Source organism: Odocoileus virginianus, chromosome 28 (genome assembly GCF_023699985.2).
Source record: "Odocoileus virginianus isolate 20LAN1187 ecotype Illinois chromosome 28, Ovbor_1.2, whole genome shotgun sequence".
In the NCBI taxonomy this organism is placed as follows: domain Eukaryota; kingdom Metazoa; phylum Chordata; class Mammalia; order Artiodactyla; family Cervidae; genus Odocoileus; species Odocoileus virginianus.
Genome location: NC_069701.1, coordinates 9,496,674 through 9,521,745, shown reverse-complemented (window position 1 = coordinate 9,521,745; position 25,072 = coordinate 9,496,674). Strand labels below are relative to the sequence as shown.

Below are 25,072 nucleotides of genomic sequence, written 5' to 3'. Positions count from 1 at the left end.
TTTCTTTCTGGGAAGAAATGAACAATGAGTTTCAACAGCAAAATATTAAATATTGACTGGAATTTGATAATTAGCCTAATATTCTAATGAATGTGTGGGAACCAGAATTAGTTCATTTAATAACGCAGGTTTAGGCTGCCAAGGTACTTAAAATGTACCAAATTTTGGAACTATATTAAACATAATATAACCTTTCTCTGATGTTTTGGAAGGTTTAATAAGATCCCAGAAGGCATCAGGGCAACCTTCATGGCTACATTTTTTATTGCAACACAGCTTTATGAAGGTGCCAGTGAAGTGAATGTTCTAGCTAACAAAATAAAAAAAGTTTTTAGCAATATCAAGGGACTATTTGGTAATTTTTTTTTTGTTTTGTTTTACATTTAAGTTCGCTCCTATTACATCATTGACTCTAGTTCCACTTTCCCTTTAATTGACTTTAATCAACATTTATAAGCTTTTACCAAGACACAAAATCCCATAGCATCAGCAAAGCACAGTAAACTGCAACCAAGGAACACAGAAAATTCTTAACTCTCATTTCATTGTCCCTTCCTGTCAAAATAGCACTTACCAAAAAATTGTTTTAAATCTAAGAAAAAAAATGTAGAAAGCATTGGAAAAGTATGACACCAAATAGAATTATAAAATAGAGCTGTTGATGAAACAACTCCCAGTTTCATTTTTAGTATACGTGGTAAGGCAATTACTAGGTATCATCATGTTATATTTATCTGGAGCCAAGCAAATAGAGGGAGAGATACGATTTGAACGAAATCTTGATGTCCTTGTGGGCTCCGTAAATACACGGATCAGTGTATTTTCCCATTCAGTTTTTCAGTGTTTGGTCTCTCCTTGGCCCATGTGCAGAAGCTAAAAGGATTTTCCAGACACTTACATAACAGTAAGAGTAACTGTCCTGTGTCAGGAATTCCAGGTAAAACCTCCAAACCACAGAAAGACCCTTCGGCAACCATGTCCCACTATAGCGTTTTAAAAGAGCCCCACTTAAGCCAGCAGACATCTCCCTTAGCAAAGCATACCATCCCCTGCCGCCAGCTCTAAGAGCAATAGAACTGACCTTCAGAGGAGAGATGTGAGACTGCAGGACGTATCCATGGACATTTTCTATCTGAGACAGGTTCTTTTCTGACACGTGCACCAGTTCAGGGCCTCTCACTTCGTGGGTCAGTCGAGGTAAGGAATGATCGTGTGGAGCGTCCTCATCTTGATAGCGATACTTCTAGGAGAAAAGACAAAAAGAGAAAAAAAAAGCATGAGCGTTTCCAAAGTTACCATTCTGAACTTCACGTTCTCACTTCATTTACAGCACACAGTGTGAGCCTATTGCTGACTCACCCAACAGGCTTTGTTTCAGCCCCTTTGGGTGGTCACCATAAACCAGGTCAACAGCAAGCCACATTGAACCAACCATCAATGCCAACCGATGCTGATGACTTGTCTTTGTCTATAATGTACTATCTCTGTTTATAAAACATAGAAGCGTGATAACAAATGAGACTGAGACAATTTACCTAAGTAGCTGAGGAGGTATCCCTCCAAAGGATCAGAATAGCTAAATATGTGCTAAAAATGTTACGTCAAAGGTGAAAAAGAAAAAAAAAAAAAAGTACAGAGCAAGAAGACAGAATTCTGATGCAACCAGTTGGGGAATCTAATTTTGACTCAGGAAGTATGAAAGTTGTAAATTTTCTAGGAAATAAGGGATAAAATTTCTGCCACCTGTATTGTTTGTATTGGTTTCCAAAGAAAGACGGAGAAAGCAATGGCACCCCACTCCAGTCCTCTTGCCTGGAAAATCCCATGGACTGAGGAGCCTGGTGGGCTGCAGTCCATGGGGTCGCTAAGAGTCAGACACAGCTAAGCAACTTCACTTTCACTTTTCACTTTCACGCACTGGAGAAGGAAATGGCAACCCACTCCAGTGTTCTTGCCTGGAGAATCCCAGGGATGGGGGAGCCTGGTGGGCTGCCGTCTACAGGATCACACAGAGTTGGACACGACTGAAGTGACTTAGCAGCAGCAGCAGTCAATTCATATCCAAGGAGGAGGAGTGTTGATTTGGGTTAGTTAGACTCTAGGGCAAAGGTTCACAATTTCCAAAGATGGAGTTTTCGTTTAAAGAACTTAAAAATCAAGGCAAAAAAAAAAAAAAAATCTGCCTGCATTATATCGAGAGGACTCCCTGAGGGGAAACAGATAATCGTTCCTTCTCTTGGTCCCTTTTGCTCTTTGTCATCCTCCTTCCATATGCCTGTAATAGTGAGAGCATCCTCTGTCAACAGTAAGGCCCTCCTCTGGGTCTTCCAAGCACACCTAAGGAAGCTGGCAGAGAGACAAAAGGGTCAGGACAAGGCATGCTCTCTGGAGGGCAGACACGGCCATGGGTCAATCTCCATCTCCAGCCTTGGCCTGGGGGTCCCGTTTTTCTGTCTCTCTTTGCTTCTCATCCCATTTCCTTCAGACCTACCCCATTGTTAGAGTCTCATTGTTTCATGGCTATTAGTCTACTTGGGAAAGAAAAAAGGGAACACTCTATATCCCACACACAACCCAGCTAATAAAATGTTAGTTTTCTTTGTTTTTCCCTTGTTCCCTGTGAATGGCAAAGGGGTATCAGGGGCAGAGGTCCAAACACTGACATAACACAACAGGTTTACCTGTAATGCCTACCACTTCCCAGTACCCCTTTAGTATCATCACCAACAGGTACTATTATCACATCAGGTTACTAACACCACATCTTCTTACAAAATCATGCTTATGTTTCTGTCATTTTTAGGTGAAAAATATGATTTCTTAGACATCACAGCGCTCTAGCTGACTCATAAACTGACAGTAACAAGAGGAACCACTCAGTTTTGGCAATTTAATCTGGAGTCCATTCTTGCTCAGAAGTTGATCATCATTACTTGCATTTTCCAGGGAGGCTTTCCACAATGTTCCAAGCTTAATATCAGTTTCAAAACAAAAATTATAGCTGACAATATCATGAAGCAGTTTGCAAAGGACTCTCATTTATTTCTTTCACTGCAATTCTTCTTATCTATGATGCTCCATTTTACTCATGAGAGAACCGACATTTAGAGAGGTTAAGAGACTTGTCCAGGGCCCCCTATGTACTGGTCATGAGAGCCGGGACCCTGTCCAGATATTGGAATCTGAATCCTCTTTCTACTCTCATAAAGCACCTCCCACCCCGCCCCCATTCCCAAAAGATGAAATCCAAGCCTACAGCAGCTTGGTTAAAAAAAAAAGTACTTCATGGAGGATAGACAACAAAATGAGGCTAGAACATTCCTCTGCATTACAAAATACCATACTTTTATTTTCCTAACTCTATGAATAATTCGGGAAGGTCATCTGACTTAGAAACATGAATCAAGCTTAATATTCATTCTGGATCAGTTATGTGGTGTTTACTGGAAATGGAATAATGTCACACACATGCCCAGTTTAGTGTCTCTGGCTTTCAGCCTACAGCCCCTCCACGACTCCTGCCCCCTCTTCAGGTCTCTCTCTGGGAGGCACTGCCATCTCTGTGATCCCCCGAGCCAGCAAAGTAGGAGTCAGTGAGTCTCCATCCTCTCTTTTACCCCCTACCATCTGCCAGTTCAATAAATCACTGAGTCTGCCTCACTTCTGTCTCAGATAGCTCTTGAGCCTCCTCGGTCCTCATCCCCCACCACCTCCGTTAACCTCTGCCCACGTTCGAGTTTGCAGCACTCAGCTGGACCAAAGCAACAGCCTCTGGGCTGGAGAGACTGCTGCCGAGGCTGCCCCTTTCCCATGCATCCTTGCCAACAGGGGTCCCCAACCCTCGGGCCACAAATGAATAGCAGTCTGTGGCCTGTGGGGAACTGGGTCGCACAACAGAAGTGAGTGGCCAGCGAGCAAGTGAAGCTTCATCTGTGTGTGCAGCTGCCCCCCATCGCCTGAGCACCACCTCCTGCCAGATCAGCGGCAGGATAATCAGGTCATGTGCTTGAATCATCCTGAATCCATCCCTGCCCCACCCCAGCCCAGCGAAAAAATGTCTTCCACAAAACTGGTCCCTGTGCCAAAACGGTTCAGGATGGCCGCTGTACATATGCCAAGGGGCTGGCTTTCTGAATCTTACAGTGACAGAGTCTTTCTCTTTAAAACACCTAGTGGCTCCCACTGACCACCTAACAGAGCTCAAACTTCCTATCCTCCTGATAAGTGACCCCCAACACCACTCATGAGCTGAGTCCCCACTAGTGCTGACTCTCGTATCTCACCGGTCTCACCGCAGGCATCGCCATAAACCATTACCTCCAATTTTAAAGGATTTTTTAAAAAGTTGTTAAATACACATAAAATTTACCATCTGAACTGTTTTAAGCATATGAAGGTGACTTAGTTGCTCAGTTGTGTCTGACTCTTTGCGATCCCATGGACTGTAGCCGGCCAGTCTCCTCTGTCCATGGAATTTTCCAGGCAAGAATACTGGAGTGGGTTGCCATTCCCTTCTCCAGGGGATCTTCCCGACTCAGGAATCCAACCTGGGTTTCCTGCATTTGCACGCAGATTCTCTATCATCTGAGCCACCAGGGAAGCCCCTTTTATGTGTATAGTTCAGTAATATTAAGTTTATTCACACTGGTGTGCAACCGATCTTCAGATTTCATCTTGCAAAACTGAAACCCTTTACTCATTAAACAACTCACCATTTCTCACCTAAGCCCCTGGCAGCCCCCATTCTACTTTATATAAATTTGACTACTCTATGAATGTGACAATTCCACCTCATGTCAGTGGAATCATACAGTATTTGCTTCTCATGACTGGCTTACTTCATAGTGCCTTCAAGTTTCCTCCATAGTGTACCATGTTATAGGATTTCCTTCCTTCTAAGGCTGAATAATATCCCATTGTATGTATACACCATATTTTGTTTCTTCATCCATCTGTAGATGGTCTGGTGGTTGCTTCGACCTCTTGGCTATTGTGGGTAAAGCTGTTATGAGTATGCATTTACAAAAACATGTTTGGAACTATGCTTTCAATTATTTTGTAGAGATACCCAAAAGTGGAATTGCTAGATCATATGGCAATTCCATTTTTAGTTTTTTGAGGAATTTTTTAAGCTTTAAAAACTTTAACATATGTAAAGCCATATTCATGTCACTCATCACAGCCAAGAAGTGCTCATGTTCTAAAACCTAAATATCCAAGAACACCAAAAGTAAAATTTTGCAAAGTTAAACTGATTATAGAAGCTCCTCAAAGATTCTTGCAGTAAGATTCAGCTGGTATAGAGAAAGATTTCATTCATAAAAATGTACATCTCATTGAATTGTTTGGCAAAACAAATCAGGATACAGATAATAAACTTGGTTAAACTTACATGGTACTGCAAATAACTTATTTAATTATTTTCATAAAATTAAGACCCAATTTGAATAGTGATACAGGCTTAAATTAGACTGTAAAGTCAATCTTGATGTTCAGTTAATGCTTTATTAGTAAAAATTGTTCATCTTAACATTCATTTATCCTCTGGCCTCATTCTTGATATTACCTTTTCTCAGAAGCTTTCATGAAATGCAAATCTGAGGTTTTGTGGGTGTTCCCATAGCTACCTATACTCCCCAAATCACAAATTTTATCATGCTATATGATTGTGTATAGTTTGAGTTTTTACATTGCACTATAAGGTTCTGTGAGAACACGGGCCATTTGGGTCTACTTTATCCCCATATCTTTAGTCCTTTAACCAAATGCCTGGCACATATGCTCAATAACTATTTATTGAATATAGTTATGACTGACAAACAAATTGATGAATTGGGTATAACCTGCTCAAGCTACCAAGTAATTCTGGCTCCTGAATGCAACCTCTTTCATTGTAAAACATTGTCAACTCAGGTTTAAGCAAAAACAGACCACATCATTGAACTGACAACCTTAAAGGACATCAGATTCCTAAGCATTATATATCTCTCACCACATCTTTTCTTTCAGTAATATATGCTAAGAACCCAAACTGAATGTGAACCAGTTCTTGACCTTGAGAAGGCCACAAATTACTGAGTAAATAATACATAGGTTCAGCTAAGTCACATGTGCAGTGATAATAACTGTATTACTGAGTGTAAACTGAGTTTTGTGTAAACAACTGTATTATTGAGTAAAAACTGAGTTTTACTGAGTGTAAACTGAGTGTTAACTGTATTACTGAGTGTAAATTGAGAAATGGGTAATCAACAGCTCTGAAGCTTTCCAGATTGAAAGAGGATCTAGAATGATAATAGAAAGAAACTGCTGCTTTACTGACTATGCCAAAGCCTTTGAGTGTGGATCATAACAAACTGGAAAATTCTTAAAGGGATGGGAATACCAGTCCACCTGACCTGCCTCCTGAAAAATCTGTATCCAGGTCAAGAAGCAACAGTTAGAACTGGACATGGAACAATAAACTGGTTCCACATCGGGAAAGGAGTACGTCAAGGCTGCATGTTGTCACCCTGCTGATTTAACTTATATGTACAGTACATCATGAGAAATGCTGAGCTGGATGAAGCACAACCTGGAATCAAGATTGCTGGGAGAAATATCAATAACCTCAGATACACAGATGACACCACCCTTATGGCAGAAAGTAAAGAAGAACTAAAGATCCTCTTGATGAAAGTGAAAGGGGAGAGTGAAAAAGTTGGCTTGAGGCTCAACATTCAGAAAACTAAGATCATGGCATCTGGTCCCATCACTTTATAGCAATAGGTGGGGAAACAAGGGAAACAGTGAGAGACTTTATTTTCTCGGGATCCAAAATCTCCGCAGATGGTGACTGAAGCCGTGAAATTAAAAGTCCCTTGCTCCTTGGAAGAAAAGCTATGACTAACCTAGACAGCATGTTAAAAAGCAGAGACGCTACTTTTCCAACAAAGGTCTGTCTAGTTAAAGCTATGGTTCTTCCAGTGGTCATGTATGGATGTGACAGTTGGGCTATAAAGAAAGCTGAGAACTGAAGAACTGATGCTTTTGAACTGTGGTGTTACAGAAGACTCTTGAGAGTCCCTTGGACTGCAAGGAGATCCAACTAGTCAATCCTAAAGGAGATCAACCCTGAATATTCATTGGAAAGACTGATGCTGAAGCTGAAACTCCAATACTTTGGCCACCTGATGCAAAGAGTTGACTCACTGGAAAGACCCTGATGCTGGGAAAGATTGAGGACAGGAGGATAAGGGAACAACAGAGGATGAGATGCTTGGGTGGCATCACCAACTCAGTGGACATGAATTTGAGAAAACTCCAGGAGATAGTGCAGGACAGGGAAGCCTGGTGTGCGGCAGTCCATGGGGTCACAAAGAGTCAGACACGATTTAGTGACTGAACAACAAGAGGCCTAAACAATACTCCTCCTAGTATCAGACAAGTGGTCCTCCTCCTTTATTTTTCCAGTTTTCTCCAAGAGATGACTAAGCAAAAGATGACAAGAACCAGTGAGAGGTGCCATATTTAACTCAAACACCAGCCTCCAGAGGAATCACTCTGATATGGTTTGGTAGAATCTCTCTGCTTAGATTTTAACTTCAGCTATACCAAAAAGACTGCAAGGAGATCCAACCAGTCCGTCCTAAAGGAGATCAGTCCTGGGTGTTCATTGGAAGGACAGATGCTGAAGCTGAAACTCCAATCCTTTGGCCACCTCGTGTGAAGAGTTGACTCATTGGAAAAGACCCTGATGCTGGGAGGGATTGGGGGCAGGAGGAGAAGGGGACAACAAAGGATGAGATGGTTGGATGGCATCACCGACTCGATGGACATGGGTTTGAGTAAACTCCCGGAGTTGGTGATGGACAGGGAGGCCTGGCGTGCTGCAGTCCCTGGGGTCGCAAAGAGTTGGACATGACTGAGCGACTGAACTGGACTGGACTGGATACCAAAACAAAGGTTTTTCTGTACTACTAAGACTACTATTAATGTTAACACTAAGACTACTATTAATGTTAACATTATTAACAAAAATACTAATTCTAACATGAATGGTAATATTAAAACCATTACTAATAATTCACTTGCAGTGCAGGAGACCTGGGTTCGATCCCTGGGATTGGAAGATCCCCTGGAGAAGGGAAAGACTACCCACTCCAGTATTCTGGCCTGGAGAATTGCATGGACTACACAGTCCATGGTGTCAAAAAGAATCAGACATGACTGAGTTACTTTCACTTTCACGTTTCAGCAACTATTCTAAATACTTTACACACATCATTACATCTGGGAGATAGGTGTTACAATTTCCATCACCTCAGGCTTGGTCAGATGGGCATTTTTTTCCAAGTTTACATACCTGGTCAGATGGGCAATTTTTTCTAAGCTTACATACCAAGCAAACTAGAATTCAAACACAAGTCTGACTCTGGAGCTAGAGCACCTCACTTAAATATTCTTCTAAACGAATTAGGACTCAAAGATCTTACGAGACTAATCATATCTTCAGGGAATATAACTATCAGGAAATCTTCAAGAGTCATCTGACAAGGGAGATTAAACAACTCTGCAAGAGGTCACACCCTGATTTAAGAATCGGCTCTCTGCAGATGAATTTATCAAAGTCTGTAACACAGAAATCCAGACACAGACGTAGGGAACAAACATTGTGGGCAGCACGGGGGAAGGGGGTTGGGAGGAACTGGGAGTTGGGACTGGCATATACACACTCTACGTATAAAATGGATAAGTAATGAGAACCTGTTGTCCGGCATGGTGGTTATGCCCAGCCCTCTGTGGTGGCCCAAATGGGAAGGAAACCCAAAGACAAGGAGAGGCAGGTATGCATACAGCTGATTCACTTTGCTATACAGCAGAAATTAACACAGCACTACAAAGCAACTATACTCCAATTAAAAAAGAAAAAAAAAAAGAAAGAATCAGCGCTAATGTTCTGGGCAACTCTGAGTCCCCTCTCATTCCAGAGCTTGCCCCTTAGTCACTGATGCCGGACTGGGCAACTTTGAGGGTTTCTGCACTTCCTTTAGAAGGAGGGTCACTGAGGAAGGCCTCTGCTTTGAAATACGTGCCTTTTTCTTTCCTTCCCCTCAGCTCAGTCCGCTGGAGGGGCCTCTGAAACAACAGAACTTTTGTAAACTGATTATATGTTCTCTCCTAGCTCCAATGGGAACTAGGCAGAAGTGCTCAGGCCAGAGAAGAATCTATGTTCTGCCCTAATAATAATTTATGTTCCCTGTTGTAGCTCATTTTGTCCCTCACTTCTGGAATCCCAGGCCCTTCCCCATTCTGAAATTTAACTTCCAGCCCTGGACTCATTCCTCAGGCAAATTTTTTCAGGTCCTGGATAAACAGACTGAATGTCATCCTCTCTTGGAAACATTCTCTGACCAACTGTTAAGGTTGAAGGGATGTCCTTTCTTTAGGCTCCCATAGCGTTCTGCACAGTTTCCTGCTGTTAAGTAATATCTCTAAACCACAATGACCTGTCTGTGTGTCTGTCTCTCCTACTAGCCCATGAGCACATGAGCACTTCTGAGCAGAGATGGAGTTGAGACAGGCCTGGGACCTGGGACCCTCGGCTGCAGTTTTGCAAAGCTTGCACCTGGACACACCTCTCCTCGAGCTACAATATACAAAGACTATTTGGGACTAAAATCAACCGCATGCAGTTGGGATAACAGATACAAAGACAAAAGAAAAAAAAAAAAAAAAAACAAAAAACCCAACTGCCATTTCTGAAGAGCTAGAAGCCAAACAACTGAGGGTCTGGGAAAAAAGCAGGGTATTGCGTGTGCCCCTCTGCACTCAACACCACAAAGGGGTGGGCAAACCATCTCAGCCACCCCATCGACACATCCCTACCCTCATCGCATGTAAGGCACTAGCTTGCCCCTACTGAGGGAGCAAACCAGCAAACCTGTTACTTGATTTTGCTCCCAGGCTCAGTCGCCCAGTAGCGTCCGGCTCTTTGTGACCCCGTGGACTGTAGCCCACCAGGCTCCTCTGTCCATGGAATTTTCTGGAGTGAGTTGCCATTTCCTAGTCCAGGGGATCTTCTCAACCCAGGGAATGAACTTGTGTCTCCTGATTGGAGGGGGTATTTTTTTACCACTGTGCCACCTGGGAAGCCGGCACAAGAGCCCTGATAAAGCCTTGGCTGAACATCTGGTCTGGTCTCTCGTCAATTTCTGTTGATCAGGGAAGGATCAGAGTCATAGTCACCTCAATCTCCCGTGGACCACAGTAAGACATACAGAAACCGACGGATGTGACGTTAACTGAAGTAGACTTAAGTCATCTGAGCAATAATATGATCAACCTGATGAAATAGCCCTCCCAGCTGGACCATCACGCAGTCACACTGGCACTCCTTTTCCACCACAGGGCCCTCCCGCCTGGATGGCCATGACTGGGTCAGATTCTGCTCACTGCATTCTGTTGAGGCCTGTGTGAGTCAAAACCATCCTGAGTTTCCCAGGATTCCAACGCAGGTACCTGCATGCATCTGGGCCATCCCTGGGAGGTTCTGCAAGGTCTGGAAGATGACGCTGCATGGGCAAGGTGCATAATAGCCGAGGGAGAAGTCACAAACTTTGAAAGGCCTCATAAATAAAAACCTGAGTCTGGCGCTGTTACTGCAATAAAAAGTACTCTGCTTCCCCCTAGCTGCAGGAGCTGGCACTGTTCTGATGAGAGAGAAACAAGTCAAATGCTGAGAGAACCAGAATATGTTTGTGTGCTCTTGAAAGGTAAGTGTGTGAGATTGCCTTTGTTGTTTGGTCGCTCAATCATGCCTGACTCTTTGTGACCCCATGAAGTGAAGCATGTCAAGCTTCCTTATCCTTTACCATCTCCCAGAGCTTGCTCAAATTCACATCCATTGAGTTGGTGATGCCATCCAAACATTATATCCTCTGTCACCTCTCCTATGTCACCTCTTTCTCCTCCTGCCCTCAATCTTTCCCAGCATCAAGCTCTTTTCCAGTGAGTCAGCTCTTCACATCAGGGGCCAAAGTCCTGGAGCTTCAGCTTCAGCATCAGTCCTTACAATGAATATTCAGGACTCATCTCCTTTAGGATGGACTGGTTGGATTTCCCTACTGTCCAAGGGACTCTCAAGAGTCTTCTCCAATACCACAGTTCAAAAGCATCCATTCTTCAGCGCTCAGTCTTCTTTATGGTCCAACTCTAAGTTAGTGAATATTGTGTACTTTTCAAAGAGTGTTATAGAAAGTATCCCATTTAAGACTGACAGCAACACTGTGAAGCACGTACAAAATTAAGGCAAGATTACAGCTTTGTACACAAAGCCTGACATTTAGTAAATGCTCAAAACCTCTTGGCTTCTTGCCTTCTGTTAATATAGCAACAGATAGCATCCTTTGTGTCAAGTCCTAACTCCCCCTCTGTAATCTACACGCTTCGAGGCCAGGAGCCTCTGCCATCTGTCTTCGTCTCCTGCAGAGCGTCAGGCCAGAACAAGGGCCACATAGTGTGTGCTCGATAGACCTGGCTGACTGCATACTGACACTGGAAGGAAGTCTCTCAGCTTTAAAAACGTGCAGAAGAGAAGCGCTGATTTTCAGAGAAGCATGAAGTCACTTAGAAAGTTAAACATAAATAACAGTCTTGCAAAGAGTGATAAACCCCTAAGAAAGAAGTGAGTGAAGCTCAGAAAACAGGAAAAAAAAAGAGTGCGAAAAGTGGTCTCGAAAAATGAATTATATGAAAAGAAAGGATTTTCCTTTCTTCTCAAGACTGTATAAGTTTGTCTTTCAAAACAGGGTATTCTTATCCAGGCCTTGCCTCCACCATCTTATTTTGAGGAAAATATTTTGCTTAATAATTGGCTGTTTCTTTATAGGGACTTTCTTCACCAGAGACTTGGGCAGTATGTAGCTAGCCAGCCCTCTTTCTCAGTTCCTTCCTTTTTGCATGATGTCCTAGCCAATCCGTGACCCGAGACTCATTCCCACTACCACGCCTTTGGCATCCTCTCTCTAACTCACTGCCTCCCTTCTGGAGGGAAAACATGGACAGTAGAAAGAAAAAAAGAGAAGATAAAAGAATGGTTAATGCAGTGAGCAGAATAGTATGTATATTCGCTTCTTTATTTTGAAATACAGTCTCTAGTATTTGGACTGGGGCAGGGTTCTCTTTCCCCTTTCCATCATTTCTGTCCACCATCATCCCAACATATTCTTCCAGAACAGTTGCATGGACACTGCAAATCTGGAGGAGGGGGATTTAGAGAGGAGCAAAATGGGAGGAGCTGACTCATTGGAAAAGACCCTGATGCTGGGAGGGATTGGGGGCAGGAGGAGAAGGGGACGACAGAGGATGAGATGGCTGGATGGCATCACCGACTCGATGGGCATGAGTCTGAGTAAACTCTGGGAGTTGGTGATGGACAGGGAGGCCTGGCGTGCTGCAGTCCATGGGGTCGCAAAGAGTCGGACACAGCTGAGTGACTGAACTGAACTGAAAATGGGAGGAGGAAGGGCAAGACAAAAATACCTTATTTCCCCCTTTACTTCCTCAAGGAGCCCTCCTGACTTCTCAGATTAGGGCAGTGCTCAGTCACTCTTTGCAGTGTCCAGCTCTTCGCGGTCCCAAGTTCTTCCATGCAGAGCCCAACAGGCTCCTCTGTCCATGGAATTTCCCAGACAAAAACACTGGAGCAGATTGCCATTTCCTATTCTGAGCAGATTAGGACAGGGGTCCCCAACCTCTGGGATCTAATGCCCAGCGATCTGAGGTGGAGCTGATGTAAACATAATAGAAATAAAGTGCACAATAAATGCAATGTACTTAAATCATCCTGAAACCACACCTTCCCCACTCATCCGTGGAAAAATTATCTTGCATGAAACCAGTCTCTGGTGCCAAAAAGGTTGGGGGCCGCTGGATGATGGAATTCCCCTCCGAGTATCTCACTGCTCCCTGCCTAACAGGATTTCAGGGTACCTGTATTCACTTTTCATAAAACTCATCATATTTTAAATTTACATTTCTTTCTGTGGTCATTTACTTACTGTCTGCTCCCTCCTTTATATCAAAACCTCCATGGGGCTGGTACCCTGCCTGCTTGGTTCATTACTCACCTCTAGCATCTGCTACGTGGCAGGTTCGCGACCAACACTCACTGAATGAATAGTAGTCTGCGGCCAAATCTCTCTGCAAAATCCATTACTAGGACAGCTAATAAAAGTGGGTCAGAGAAAGTAGCATCCACGTATATACACTACCATTAAAATAAGATAGCTGGTGAGAAGCTGCTATATAACGCAGGGAGCCCAGCCTTGGTCTGCATTGGTGGGAGGAGGACGGGGAGGGAGGTGATGTATGTATAATTCTGGTTTGCATTGCTGTAGTGTAGAAACCAATACCACATTGTAATCTTCCTCCAATTAAAAAATAAAAGATAAAAAAGTGGGTTGAAGCTCAATGATGACCGATTCCACACAGATCTTCCCCAAGTGAAGTTATCCTTCAAAAAAAAAAAAATGAAGCCATCCGCGATTGGCAATACAGCTAACCCAAAGGACATTTGAAAGAGGAATTTTTTGAAGATAGGAGTCAGGTGTAAGGAAGGGACTGATGTGAGGGATGAAAAGCACTCCCAGGTGCTCTATTTGAAATTTTTTCAAACAAACTCACTAATGAAAGGAAATGCATTCCTGCTTTTTGCCTCCAACAGGACAAGCCAGGATGTTAATTAAATTACAAATCAGCTGTCAGCTTGCAGCTGACTGAGCTTTGTGTGCTTCCAAGCAACATCAGATATTTTAAACCCTCTGTAATTACCTACAATGAAGGAGCTGCCAGGAAGAATGCTTTCATGAATATTTAACCGATCTTAAGATCCTTTTTAAAGAACTGATGATTTAAACAATCATGAGAGGACTTGCTCTAGCTCAGTGCTGCCCTCCATCTGTTAACCGAGGTTGCAGGAACTGGAGTTTGGCAAGCTTCACCTCCTAAAACTCAAGCTACCCAGGGGAGGCCAGGCTCACCCAACATAGGTCACCATAGGACTAGACAGCCTACTGCTGCTGCTGCAGCTAAGTCGCTTCAGTCATATCAGACTCTGTGTGACCCCACAGACCACAGCCCACCAGGCTCCTCTGTTCCTGGCATTCTCCAGGCAAGAATGCTGGAGTGGGTTGCCATTTCCTTCTCCAATGCATGCATGCATGCATGCTAAGTCGCTTCAGTCATGTCTGACTCTGTGCGACCCCATGGACAGTAGCCCACCAGGCTCCCCTGTTCATGGGATTCTCTAGGCAAGAATACTGGAGTGGGTTGCCATTTCCTTCTCCAGGACTAGACAGCCTAAGCTCTCTGGAAAAGTCAGAATGGGACCACACACCTATGATTTGGGAAAATGAAGGGTGTGGAACTGTAAAATGAATTTGTACCCGATGTCACATATACAGGTTGCTATTTACAATTTTGGGCTCCCCTGGTGGCTCAGTGGTAAAGAATTGATCTGCCAATGCAGGAGACACTAGTTCGATCTCTGAGTCAGAAAGATCCCCTGGAGAAGAAAACGGCACCCCCTTCAGTATTCTTGCCTGGGAAATCCCACGGACAGAGAGACCTGGCGGGCTACAGTCCATGGGGTCACAAACAGTCGGACATAGCAACTAAACAACAATATTTATGATTTACAAAGCACTCTCAGAAGCGCTGGCGCAAGTAACTCACTCAAGAATTGAGAAAAAGAAGGTACTATCACTCTTTCCAAATGAGAAAACAGGATCAGAGAGTCTCCAAACCATTAAAGAAATGGCAAAGCTGGGTTTCAAACTGACATAGCCAGCTGAGTCCAAGAGGCAGCCCAATTCAGTGGAATGTGCATAAATTCTGGCATTAGAAATACGGGTTCAAATCTTGCAACATTTGTCAAGTTGCTGGTATCTCTGAGCTCCAGTTGACTGAAGCTGCAAACTGGGAATTACAGGATCAATGTGGTAGAAATACGAGCACTGGATGAGACATTGTACTGCTGGTCCTAGTAGCTACTTGATGAAACGTAATGTCCTCCTTTCTGGAACTGCCACGGTCTGTCCTTTGAGGGTCAGGCATCATAAAACCTGATGCCCATGAGTGAACTCTTCAGACTGTTAATGCTGTCAGCAGAATGGAAACTAGTGTGAATGGTCATTTGTAGCTTCTAAATACGACTCTCAACTTCCTCTTCCTTAGTCCCTCATTCTAGAATAACTTTCTAAAACCTCAGTTACAGAGCAGTGGCTAAGAGTCCAGTTTTTAGAGAGACTGGATCCATTTCCAGTTCTACCATGTACTACATGACCTTGGGAAACTTATCAACCTCTGTGAGACTTGATATTCTTATCTATAAAATGGAGCTAGACCTTCACAGAGTTTTTGAGAAACCAAAAGAGATAATGCTTGGAAGCCATTTAGCACAGTGTCTGTGATCTAGTAAGTGGTCCCTTAACGTTAGCTATGATTATTTAATTGTAACATTAGATTTTTTATTATAAAAAATTTGGAAATGTAAAACATAGTTAACTGAAGGGAAAAGAAATGTAGCCTTTTTTTTTTTTCATTTTCAATTTTTTCCTTAAGCATGCAATTACAACTTTTCCCACTACTCTATAACATGTAGACCCTGGGTTCTACTCTCACGGCTCTCCTGACCTCACAAAGCACTTTTCAACCTTCCTTTGTGTCATCATCAAGCCTGAAAACCTTCCAGCCTTTCCCAAACCATCTCCACTCAACTCAGCCTGCCCTGACCATTCCAGCTGCTACTACTGCCCTCTCTTCTCAATTTTTTCACCTAACAAGAACAGACTTCTAGTTAAAAAATAAATAAGCCACGGAGATGCAATATGCAACATGGTGAGTATAGCTTAAAATAATGTTTATTTTAAAAAAAAAAAAGAATTTCTTGAGCACCTACTATGTGCCAGTCATTTTAAGTACTAAGGATACAACAGTGAAGAGAAAAGACACATCCCCTCTCCATGGTTTGTTCTTTTTTTTTTTTTAATATTTATTTATTTGGCTGCATTGGGTTGGTCTGTTGGCAGCACACAGGATCTTTGACAGTGTCATGTGAGATCCTTCGTTGTGGCGCATGAAACTTCTAGGTGTGGTGCAGAGGCTCTGTAATTGTGGCTCACTGCCTTAGTTGCTCCCCAGCATCTGGGATTTTCCTGGACCAGGGATCGAACCTGTGTCTCCTGCATCGCAAGGTGCATTCTTAACCACTGGACCACCACGGAAGTCTCCCTATGCTTTGTTCTTGAGGCCTTGTCTTCCTCTAATAACCTTCCCAATTATCTCTCACTGGCTATTGCTCAATCTGAAAACTCAACTCATATAACGCCTTCGTGGATGCTTTCACTGGACACACAGGTACGGCTGTTTCCATTCCCTGTGCTCACACAACTGAAACCTGGAGAATTCTTTTTTTAAAAGCATATATGGATCTGATTTTCTCATGGGAACATAATTATTGTTAACACCAGCAGCAAATATTCTGCCTGGGACTCTGAAGGTGCTTAAGAAATGTTTCTGAACTAAACTACACCCCGTGGAGATATAAATTCCTAGGGCTCTTGTGTATTCCACCACACCTAGCACATCCTAAAAATAAAATGTACTCAAGAAACCTGTCTGGAGGGCAGAGAAGATCTGATTATGGAACAGCAGCCTGTCAGATTCTGAGTCATAAAATGAGAAACTGGCTCACTGAGCAGCACAGGTAATGAAGTGGGGTAGTTTCATGCAAACTGAATCGTTCGAGGTTGAGGTGTGAGGCACCTGGGAGGAATCTCGTATGGTGACTTTCTGGACCAACGAGTTGAGAAGGGGAAAAAGTATAACATGCAAGACAGTAACTAAGGGACCTTCCTCCTTCCCCTACTCTGCCAGCCCCGAGTTACAGCAGCTAAGGAAGCACAGCCATAAAAGAGGTCCCCCCAAGTAGTCTCATCTGAGAGTCTCCAAACCCAGAACAGCAGCTGGGCACGCAGACCAGAGTATCAGCCCTGATAAGCACAGTAAAATACACTAAAGTGCATGCAGAGCAGGGAAGAACTCTGGAAGCTTGCACGCTATATTGACAGTGATTATCTCTGGGTGATCATTCATTTCATTTTTTGAGCTACAAATATTACCTGGAGAATAAAAAATAGTGAACACAATAGAGTGTGTAAGATACGATCAAGCATTTACTTTGTTGTAATGGAGAAGGTCCAGTGAACTGCAAGCTTTACAGTGAGGGAAAATTCCCCAGCCCTGGAAAAGGTTTATTATATGAATTCGGTTGAGCTAACTTTGGCTGAAGGATGCAAGGATGATTGGCAGCTCACAGATGAAGGAGAGGGAGCTGAGAAGAAAGAGGGCTTGAAGTCAAATTGCTTTGTTACCAAGAAATCAAAGCATGATTTGGGAACAAACTCAACAATTAGTTTGTCCATTTGAAGCACAACTTCAAACACTGTCTGAGTAATTCTCCAGGGATAACTGCCTGGCAGTAAGACCTTGTGGGCAGGCACTGTCTGACTCAATCCACCAGCTGTGCCATTGCTGCGGCGTCTGCGAGTGAGAGTCAGTCATTCACTGCTGAAGGCTAGAAGCATCTTCTGCTCAGGATGCCTGGTGCCCGGGAAAGATGAAATGTTTATCTCAGCAGAACGCTCAGTTAAGTGACGCAAACTCCCCGCACCTCCGTTTCCTGCGCTTAAATTCCGTTCTTGTCACTAATCAGCAATGCAACTTTGAGCAAGTGTGGAAGCTCTCTGAAACTCAGATTCCTCATTTGTAAAATGGAGCTAATAAGGCTTCTAACAGTGTTGCTATGGGCAATTGATGAGAGGATGTGTCTACGTGTCTTGACATAGAGATTGACTCCTGATGACGATTAGGAAAGCTAAGCCTCTTCCTGTTTCTGTATCAGCGTCACACACCCATCATTGCAAGGCAGTAAGAAGGGTCACAACACACACAGGCACATTCAATTCAGCCTAATCACCTTATGGAGGCTGGTTTTCTCCCTGCTTTCACAAGCATCTTGGCAGCATTATAGATGGGTACAAATCCTCAGAAGGAGGCAGACTGAGTTGAGAAGGCCTTGCTTCCACTGCACTAAAATCAGCAAGTGCCTGCTCAGTCGTGTCTGACTGTTTGTGACCTCATGGATCAGGCCCATCAGGCTTCTCCGTCCATGGAGTTTCCCAGGCAAGAATACTGGAGTCAGTTGCTACTTCCCTCTCCAGGGGATCTTCCTGACCCAGGGATTAAACCCACGTCTCTTGAGTCTCCTGCAGATTCTTTAGCACTTGTGTCACCTGGGAAGCACTAAGATTGGTTTTTTGGCTTTTTTTCCTCTGTATGTGAGGACATCTTACCCTTTTAAGCATTGTTTCCATCTGGGCCAAGGCTTCTGGCCTCTTCTGCCCATGAGCATCACTTCCACCCAGCGAGCAGAGAGAAAACAGTCTCAGAAACAGTGGTGAATGTACCACCACTGCCCACTCATGCTCCTCTTCTGACCCATTGAGCTTCTGGACCTCAGAACCTGCCGTGGAGTCGGCACCCCGCCCCCCAGCCCTTCCATCCATATCTGACTCCCGAAGACTTAGCTACCTGCCCACCAGAGATGAGAACTTCTCCTGGATTCTTTCTGATCAGCCATGTGCCTGTTCCTGGGTTTTCCTGGACAGCCTGTTGACATTAGCTTCCTCTTGGATGCTAGAGAGAGTAAGATCCCATCCTAATAAGAAACATCATCATCCATTCATTCAACAAAGCATTCATCAAGCACATCATATACGAATCACTACACATTTCAAGTGCTGGGGATACAATAGTAAAAAATATATGACCTCTCAGAGTCGGATGTTAGTTATATGAGGTAATACAGACCTTTGCTTGAATTCTTTTTAACATGTTTCCATTACCCAGCAGCAAGCATGAATGCTGTGGTCTCCATGGGGAGATGCCCAAGTCTAAGGGGACTGCCGCCCAAACTGCCTCTGGTGGAGGCCCAAGTGGGCTTGACCCATCCAGCTGTTCTCAACCACCTGCCTTTGTCCCCAGGCTTCCCTGAGTGGTTCTGGAACATGAAGCAGGTGTAAGATCAGAGACAGAAGGTATGGCCTTGACCCTGGCCTCATGGGCGGTAGGTTCCAACTAAAGAGGATTATTTGACCATCAAATACTGTCATAAAAATACTAATATTTCCTCAGAGTTGCTTCATAATCTGTGCATGCTTGTGGTGGTTCAATCTCCCAATAAGATATACTTCTCTTGGGAAGTCATTTCTATATAGAATCTAGGTTATTTGACTATGCAATTAAAAGCACAATTGCAGAATGCTATTTTGTGTCTAAGATGTAAGCTCCAAATAAAAAAAACAAACAAACAAACCTAGAATGTTTTCTCATTTTCTTGGCCTGATGCCCTACTGAAAACTGACAGTATCACCTTTCAGATGAATGCCTACAATGTGGCATGTGTATATATTGATGCTTTGTAAGTATTTTATTTATCTAATCTTTACATCAAACTTACAGTAGTTATTATTAATTTCCCTCATTTTCCAGATAAGAAATGAGAGGCAGAAATCAGGTAAGTTAGTTCACACAGCTGGCAGAGGAGCTAAGGTTCACAGCTCACTGTTTTCACGACCGCTGCCTGTAATACTGCACTGCACGCTAAGTCTCAGGCATTGTGCATTTCGTATTCTCTGACTCAACCATTTCTTCTGTGTATGGCAGATACTTTGGTCCTTTGGTTTAAAAGTCAAGGTCTGCAAGCTCCCCTCTATCCTGAGCCACGGAATCTGATCGGGAGAAAGTAAAAACAGAAATAATCTAGCAGGAGATACTGCCATTTCCCTAGTCACCCAAATGCAAAGCTACACAGAGAAGACGATCCTTCCGCTTCCTTCCCTTCTCATGACTTCTAGAGGAAGATCAACATGACTCAGTGAGCAGGACATGACACTTAATGTCATACTCAAGGCCAAGATGATTTCCATAAGATTGTGATGCTGTAGCTGTTGTCATCTCAGAAACCCTCTGGCATACAGGAGAGATTTAATATGGAGTTGGCCAAAAGATTGAAGGCGGGAGGAGAAGAGGACGACAGAGGATGAGGTGGCTGGATGGCATCACTGACTCGATGGACATGAGTTTGAGTAAACTCCGGGAGCTGGTGATGGACAGGGAGGCCTGGTGTGCTGCAGTCCATGGGGTGGCAAAGAGTCAGACAGGAGACTGAGCAACTGAACTGAAATGAACTGGCCAAAAACGTTCGTTTGGGATTTTCCATAAAATCTTACAGAAAAACTCAAAGGAATGTTTAATACATTTTGCCAAGTGCACGAGTCTAGTATAAGTTAAATATATTCTACTTCAGAAGAGACTCTTGTTCTTTTTTTTCCCATCTCCATTGCCCTTTGCCCATCAGGCCCTTGTTTCTTCCCTCCAGAATACTGCACTTGCCTCCCCCTTCCCTTCCAGGCACATTTGGCCTCTCTCCCTGCCCTGACACGCCAACCTGCCTTCCTCCACCTCTCCATCTTTCCCCACCCCATCCCCACAACCCATCATTCCACCATTCCGAATTACCTATGATGGGAAGTAAGAGAGATGCATCACCCCTGGGACTTTGCACTTACTCCCTCTCAGATGCCTTTTGTCATCTTTCATGTTCAGGGCTCACCTAAGAATACACCTCCTTCCCAGAAGCTTCCTTGACTGATTGACCCACTTCCCCTGTCTGCGCCCAGTCCTAGACCAGGGTCAGGACTCATGGAGCATGTGCACACACAGGACACGTTTTCTTGTATACTTTTTGTTGTGGATGCTTCTTATTGATTTGACTGTTTACCTTTATAAATGATAAGAACTTTGAAGATAACAGCTGAGTCTTATTTATTGCTATGGCACCTGTGTCAGGTACTCAGTAAGTGCTGAACAAATGTTTGTTGTATGTACTAGTATGTACAAACTATGTTTGTACTAGTTACCACTTAGTAACTAGTTTAATTATCTAAATTATCTCCACCAACCAATTCACTTAACAAATCGTCCCTAGATACATCTTAAAGCACAGCTTTGGCCACTCAACCCTTGAAAGCCCTTGAATCATTTACTACTGTTCCAGAACAGAACATGGATGGTTGGGCATAACACTCATGATGCACTCAAACTCTCTAAAATCCTGTGTCTGTCTATGCCCTTTTACCCACTTACATTTCCTTGAAAGTAGCCAAGCAGCATTTTTCTGAAGTTTCACTCATCTTCCCCATCTTTCTGTCTCATGCTCTTTCTCCTGCTGTGAATAACGCTCCTCATGTCACAAGTGGGGAATGACTTGCTCTTTTCGGGAGTTCTGTTCAAATGTCTCTTTTTCTTCAGTCTCCCCCGATCTTTTTCAAACAGATGTGATCTTTCTTTATCTCTAGTTTGCACCGCTCTTACAATGAAATTTTCTATCGTTGAATGTATAATTTTCCCGTCTGTCCACCCTTTCATTAAGTGCTTGCAATGAGTTACTGGGGCAGCATAACAGATGCTGATAATACTTAGAGAGGTAAAACACAGTTCTGCTCCCCACTGAGCTCCCTTTTCAGTAGCTAAGACTAACAAATACAATCAATCTAAGATATCACTGACAAGACACATCTTTATTTCAGAAAAGCTAAATACTTCAAAGTACCTCTTAGAATTGATGAAATGCAACAAGAAAATGTGTATTCACAGGTTCCTCTAGAGGCATACTTAACCTAGGTTTGGGACTAGAGAGGGGCAGTTTCCTGGAGAATAAGATGCCTGTGATTTCTCTTATAGATTGAAAAGGCATTAGGTAAGAGGCAGCCAGGATACTGGCCAAAGAAATAAAACCAGTAGGTTCAGAGTCAGGGAGGAGTGATGTTAGAGCATAACTTCTTAAGATGCTGAAATGCGTGAAGTCAAGTTCTTATGTTTGTGTCCTCCAGAGGGTTTAGTATAGAGCCTTAAACGGGTGTGTTAGATTAAAATTAAATATATCCTGGGACACAGAAATATCAGTCAAAGGATATCACCATTTACACCACTCAGTGATCTGTGCTCAGTCATGTCCGACTCCGTGACCCCATGGACTGTAGCCCGTCAGGCTCCTCTATGCATGGAATTTTCCAGGCAAGAATACTGCAGTGGGATGCCATTTCCTACTTGAGGGGATCTTTGCGACCCAGTGATCGAACTCGCAGCTTTTGATTCTCCTGCATGGGCGGGTGGATTCTTTACCAGGGCTCCACCTGGGGATCCGCACCGTGTATATGCTACAATATAAATAAGCATGTCACCCACTCCTTAAATTGAGATATGAAACTCACGGCTGAGGAAAGTTTGAAGAATGAACTGCTTGGGGTAAATAGCCAATTCAAACTTTGAAATGTAACTAATAAATTTATCATCTACAAGAATGGAGCCTGGACGATTACACTGTTACACAGTTTGGGCTTTCATAAACTAGACTTGGCAGGGCTAATGGAGGTCACCGAGTGCATGTTCCCTAGTCATCATCAATAAAAAGAAAAGAAGAGAAAAGCCAACCAAAAAAACCAAGACCAAAAAAAACAATAAACAACTTCGCTCTAAAAGCCACAGGCAATTTCCAGCCTCTATTTAGACCCACATTGGTCCATTCACTTCTTGGCTACATTTCCAGTTTTCGTGTGTGTTTTATTTTCTTCTGTTTAAAGGTTCTACCTAGATATGCAAGATTAACAATTATAGGGAAATTTTCCAAACATGACACTCTTTAGTCTACAAATATTCCCCTCACCTTAATTTGGATGCAACTTCTTCAATCTTGAGTGTAGGATAATCTGCAGGTTTATTAGGTGCTGGAATCCAGCAATGAACAAGACAGACAATATTTGTTCTCTATGAAGCTTTGCTTCTACAACAGGTGAAAGACAAAACAGAATTGAAAAATAACTAAAATAACCCCAGGTTGCCCAGGCAAAGTGAAGGCGCTCCAAGAAATCACAAAGGAAAAACACTTATTCAATAGAGGAGGTCAAGGGACATTTTCTATGTTATAAAAGCTGAATCCTGAAGAATAGGAGAATTTCTACATAAGGAGTTGGGCAGACAGTATTCTAAATAAAGCCAAGAATAACTATAAACAGCTCTGAACAACAACAACAACAAAAAGCAGGGTGGGTTTTACATTGAACAGTTTTCTGAAGAGGTAGGGGTGATATGCAATGTAAGCAGGAAAGGTAACCTGGGATCAGACCACACAGGACCCTGGAGGTCTTGAAGAAGGATTGAGGTCCTGAGAAAACTGGGACGCCAACAAAGGATGTCAACAGGAAAGTTATGGATCTGATTTATAGTTTCAAAAGCTCACTCCTGCCCTCCAGGTGATCTTGTAAAATGTTGCAACCACTATGGAAAACACTGGATAGGTTCATCAAAAAAATAAAAATAGAACTACCACAGATGCAGCTCTCTCTTCTGGGTGTATATCTGAAAGAACTGAAAGCCAGATCTCAGGAAGATATTCGCACCCATGTTTATAGCTGCATTATTCACAATAGCAGAAGGGTGGCTGGAACCCAAAGTCCACCGCCAAATGAATGGATAAACATAATGCAGTATATATGTACAGTGCAATACCAGCTAGCCTTAAAAAGAGAAATTTCTGTCATATGATCCAAACCTTGAGGGTATTAAAATAAAGAAGCCAGTCATAAAAAGACAAACACTGAATGATTCCACGTATATGAGGTATTTAGTGTCATCAAATTCACAGAAGGAGAAAGGAGGCCTGGTGAGTGCCAAGGGCAAGGAGAAAGGGACAGGAGGACTGTTGTCTAACATATTGCTTCAGTTTTTGAGATGAAAACTTCTGGAGATCTGTTATATGATAATGTAAATGTCCTGAACACTACTGAACTGTACACTTAAAAATGGTTAAGATGGTAAGCGGCGTGTTGTGTGTTTTTTACTACAGCCCTCTGGCAGCTGGTGGAGAATGAGCTAGAAGGGGGAGCGGGGAGCCGCGGGGGTGGGGGGCCAGCTCTCAGCACCCAGGCTGGCGCTTGGGCTAGGCATGCAGCAGAGTCTGCAGGTCAGCGAGCTCTTTCTACAACAAGAACACATCCGAGGTCCACAGCTCCAAGTTTTCACCCACAAAACCATTCCAAATGTCCATGTATCTCATTCCCTCAACATTACAACATCTTCTGTCCGAAGAGATCGGATGTAATAAAATATAAGAAACTCTCCAACAGATGATGATGAAATTGGCTCTCACTAGGGCCCGTCTGCCTTGGAGGAAAGAGGAAGAAGTCAGGTCACAGGAGGGCTCTAAGTAACTGGACGTAATCTGCCTGAAGTATTAGATACTCTGTGTCTGTCCCCACCAGAGATGGACTGTTCATCGTTTCTAATAAACCTGAGCATTGGCCTAACAGCGAGTTAGATCTTCTTCCCGACTCATCTTTATGATCTGGATCACAGCAGCGATCCTAAATGGCTAAAGCATGTAAGGGCAGAGAGGAGAGCCCAACTCCTCAGCTTATACATTCTTCAGTCTAGTTCAGTTCAGTTCAGTCCTCAGTCGTGTCCGACTCTTTGCAACCCCATGGACTGCAGCACGCCAGCCCTCCCTGTCCATCACCAACTCCCGGAGTTGACTCAAACTCATGTCCATTGAGTCAGTGATGCCATCCAACCATCTCATCCTCTGCCATCCCCTTCTGCCTTCAATCTTTCCCAGCATCAGGGTCTTTTCCAACATTCCAACATTATAAGTTCTTAGAAAATAATTATTTTGTATTTCAATTAAAAGGGCTTCCCTGTGGCTCAGACAGTAAAGAATCTGCCTGCATTGCAGGAGACCTGGGTTCGCCCTCTGAGCTGGGAAGAACCCCTGGAGAAGGGAAGGCAAACCACTCCAATAAAATTACATTTAAAATTCATTAGGAAGTCTTTCATGCAGACACAATAATTTTTTATCAGCCATAAAAGCTATAAGGAATATAACAAGCTCTGTCACTCAGCTTTAAGAAGTGGA

At 43.3% G+C, this 25,072-nt stretch overlaps 1 protein-coding gene across 16 annotated transcripts in view; it reads right to left on the bottom strand.

The window, feature by feature from the left end:
- The window catches only part of DLG2 (discs large MAGUK scaffold protein 2), a 2,233,668-nt gene that overhangs the window by 1,164,725 nt on the left and 1,043,871 nt on the right, over window positions 1–25,072 (bottom strand). For 11 of the 16 annotated variants that reach the window (XM_070457186.1, XM_070457179.1, XM_070457181.1 and 8 more), the window contains one exon: window positions 1,082–1,243. In XM_070457186.1, the coding sequence (XP_070313287.1) occupies window positions 1,082–1,243 (162 nt within the window). The remainder of the gene's footprint in view (window positions 1–1,081; window positions 1,244–25,072) is intronic. The other 5 variants (XM_070457180.1, XM_070457191.1, XM_070457195.1 and 2 more) reach the window with 1 other exon arrangement.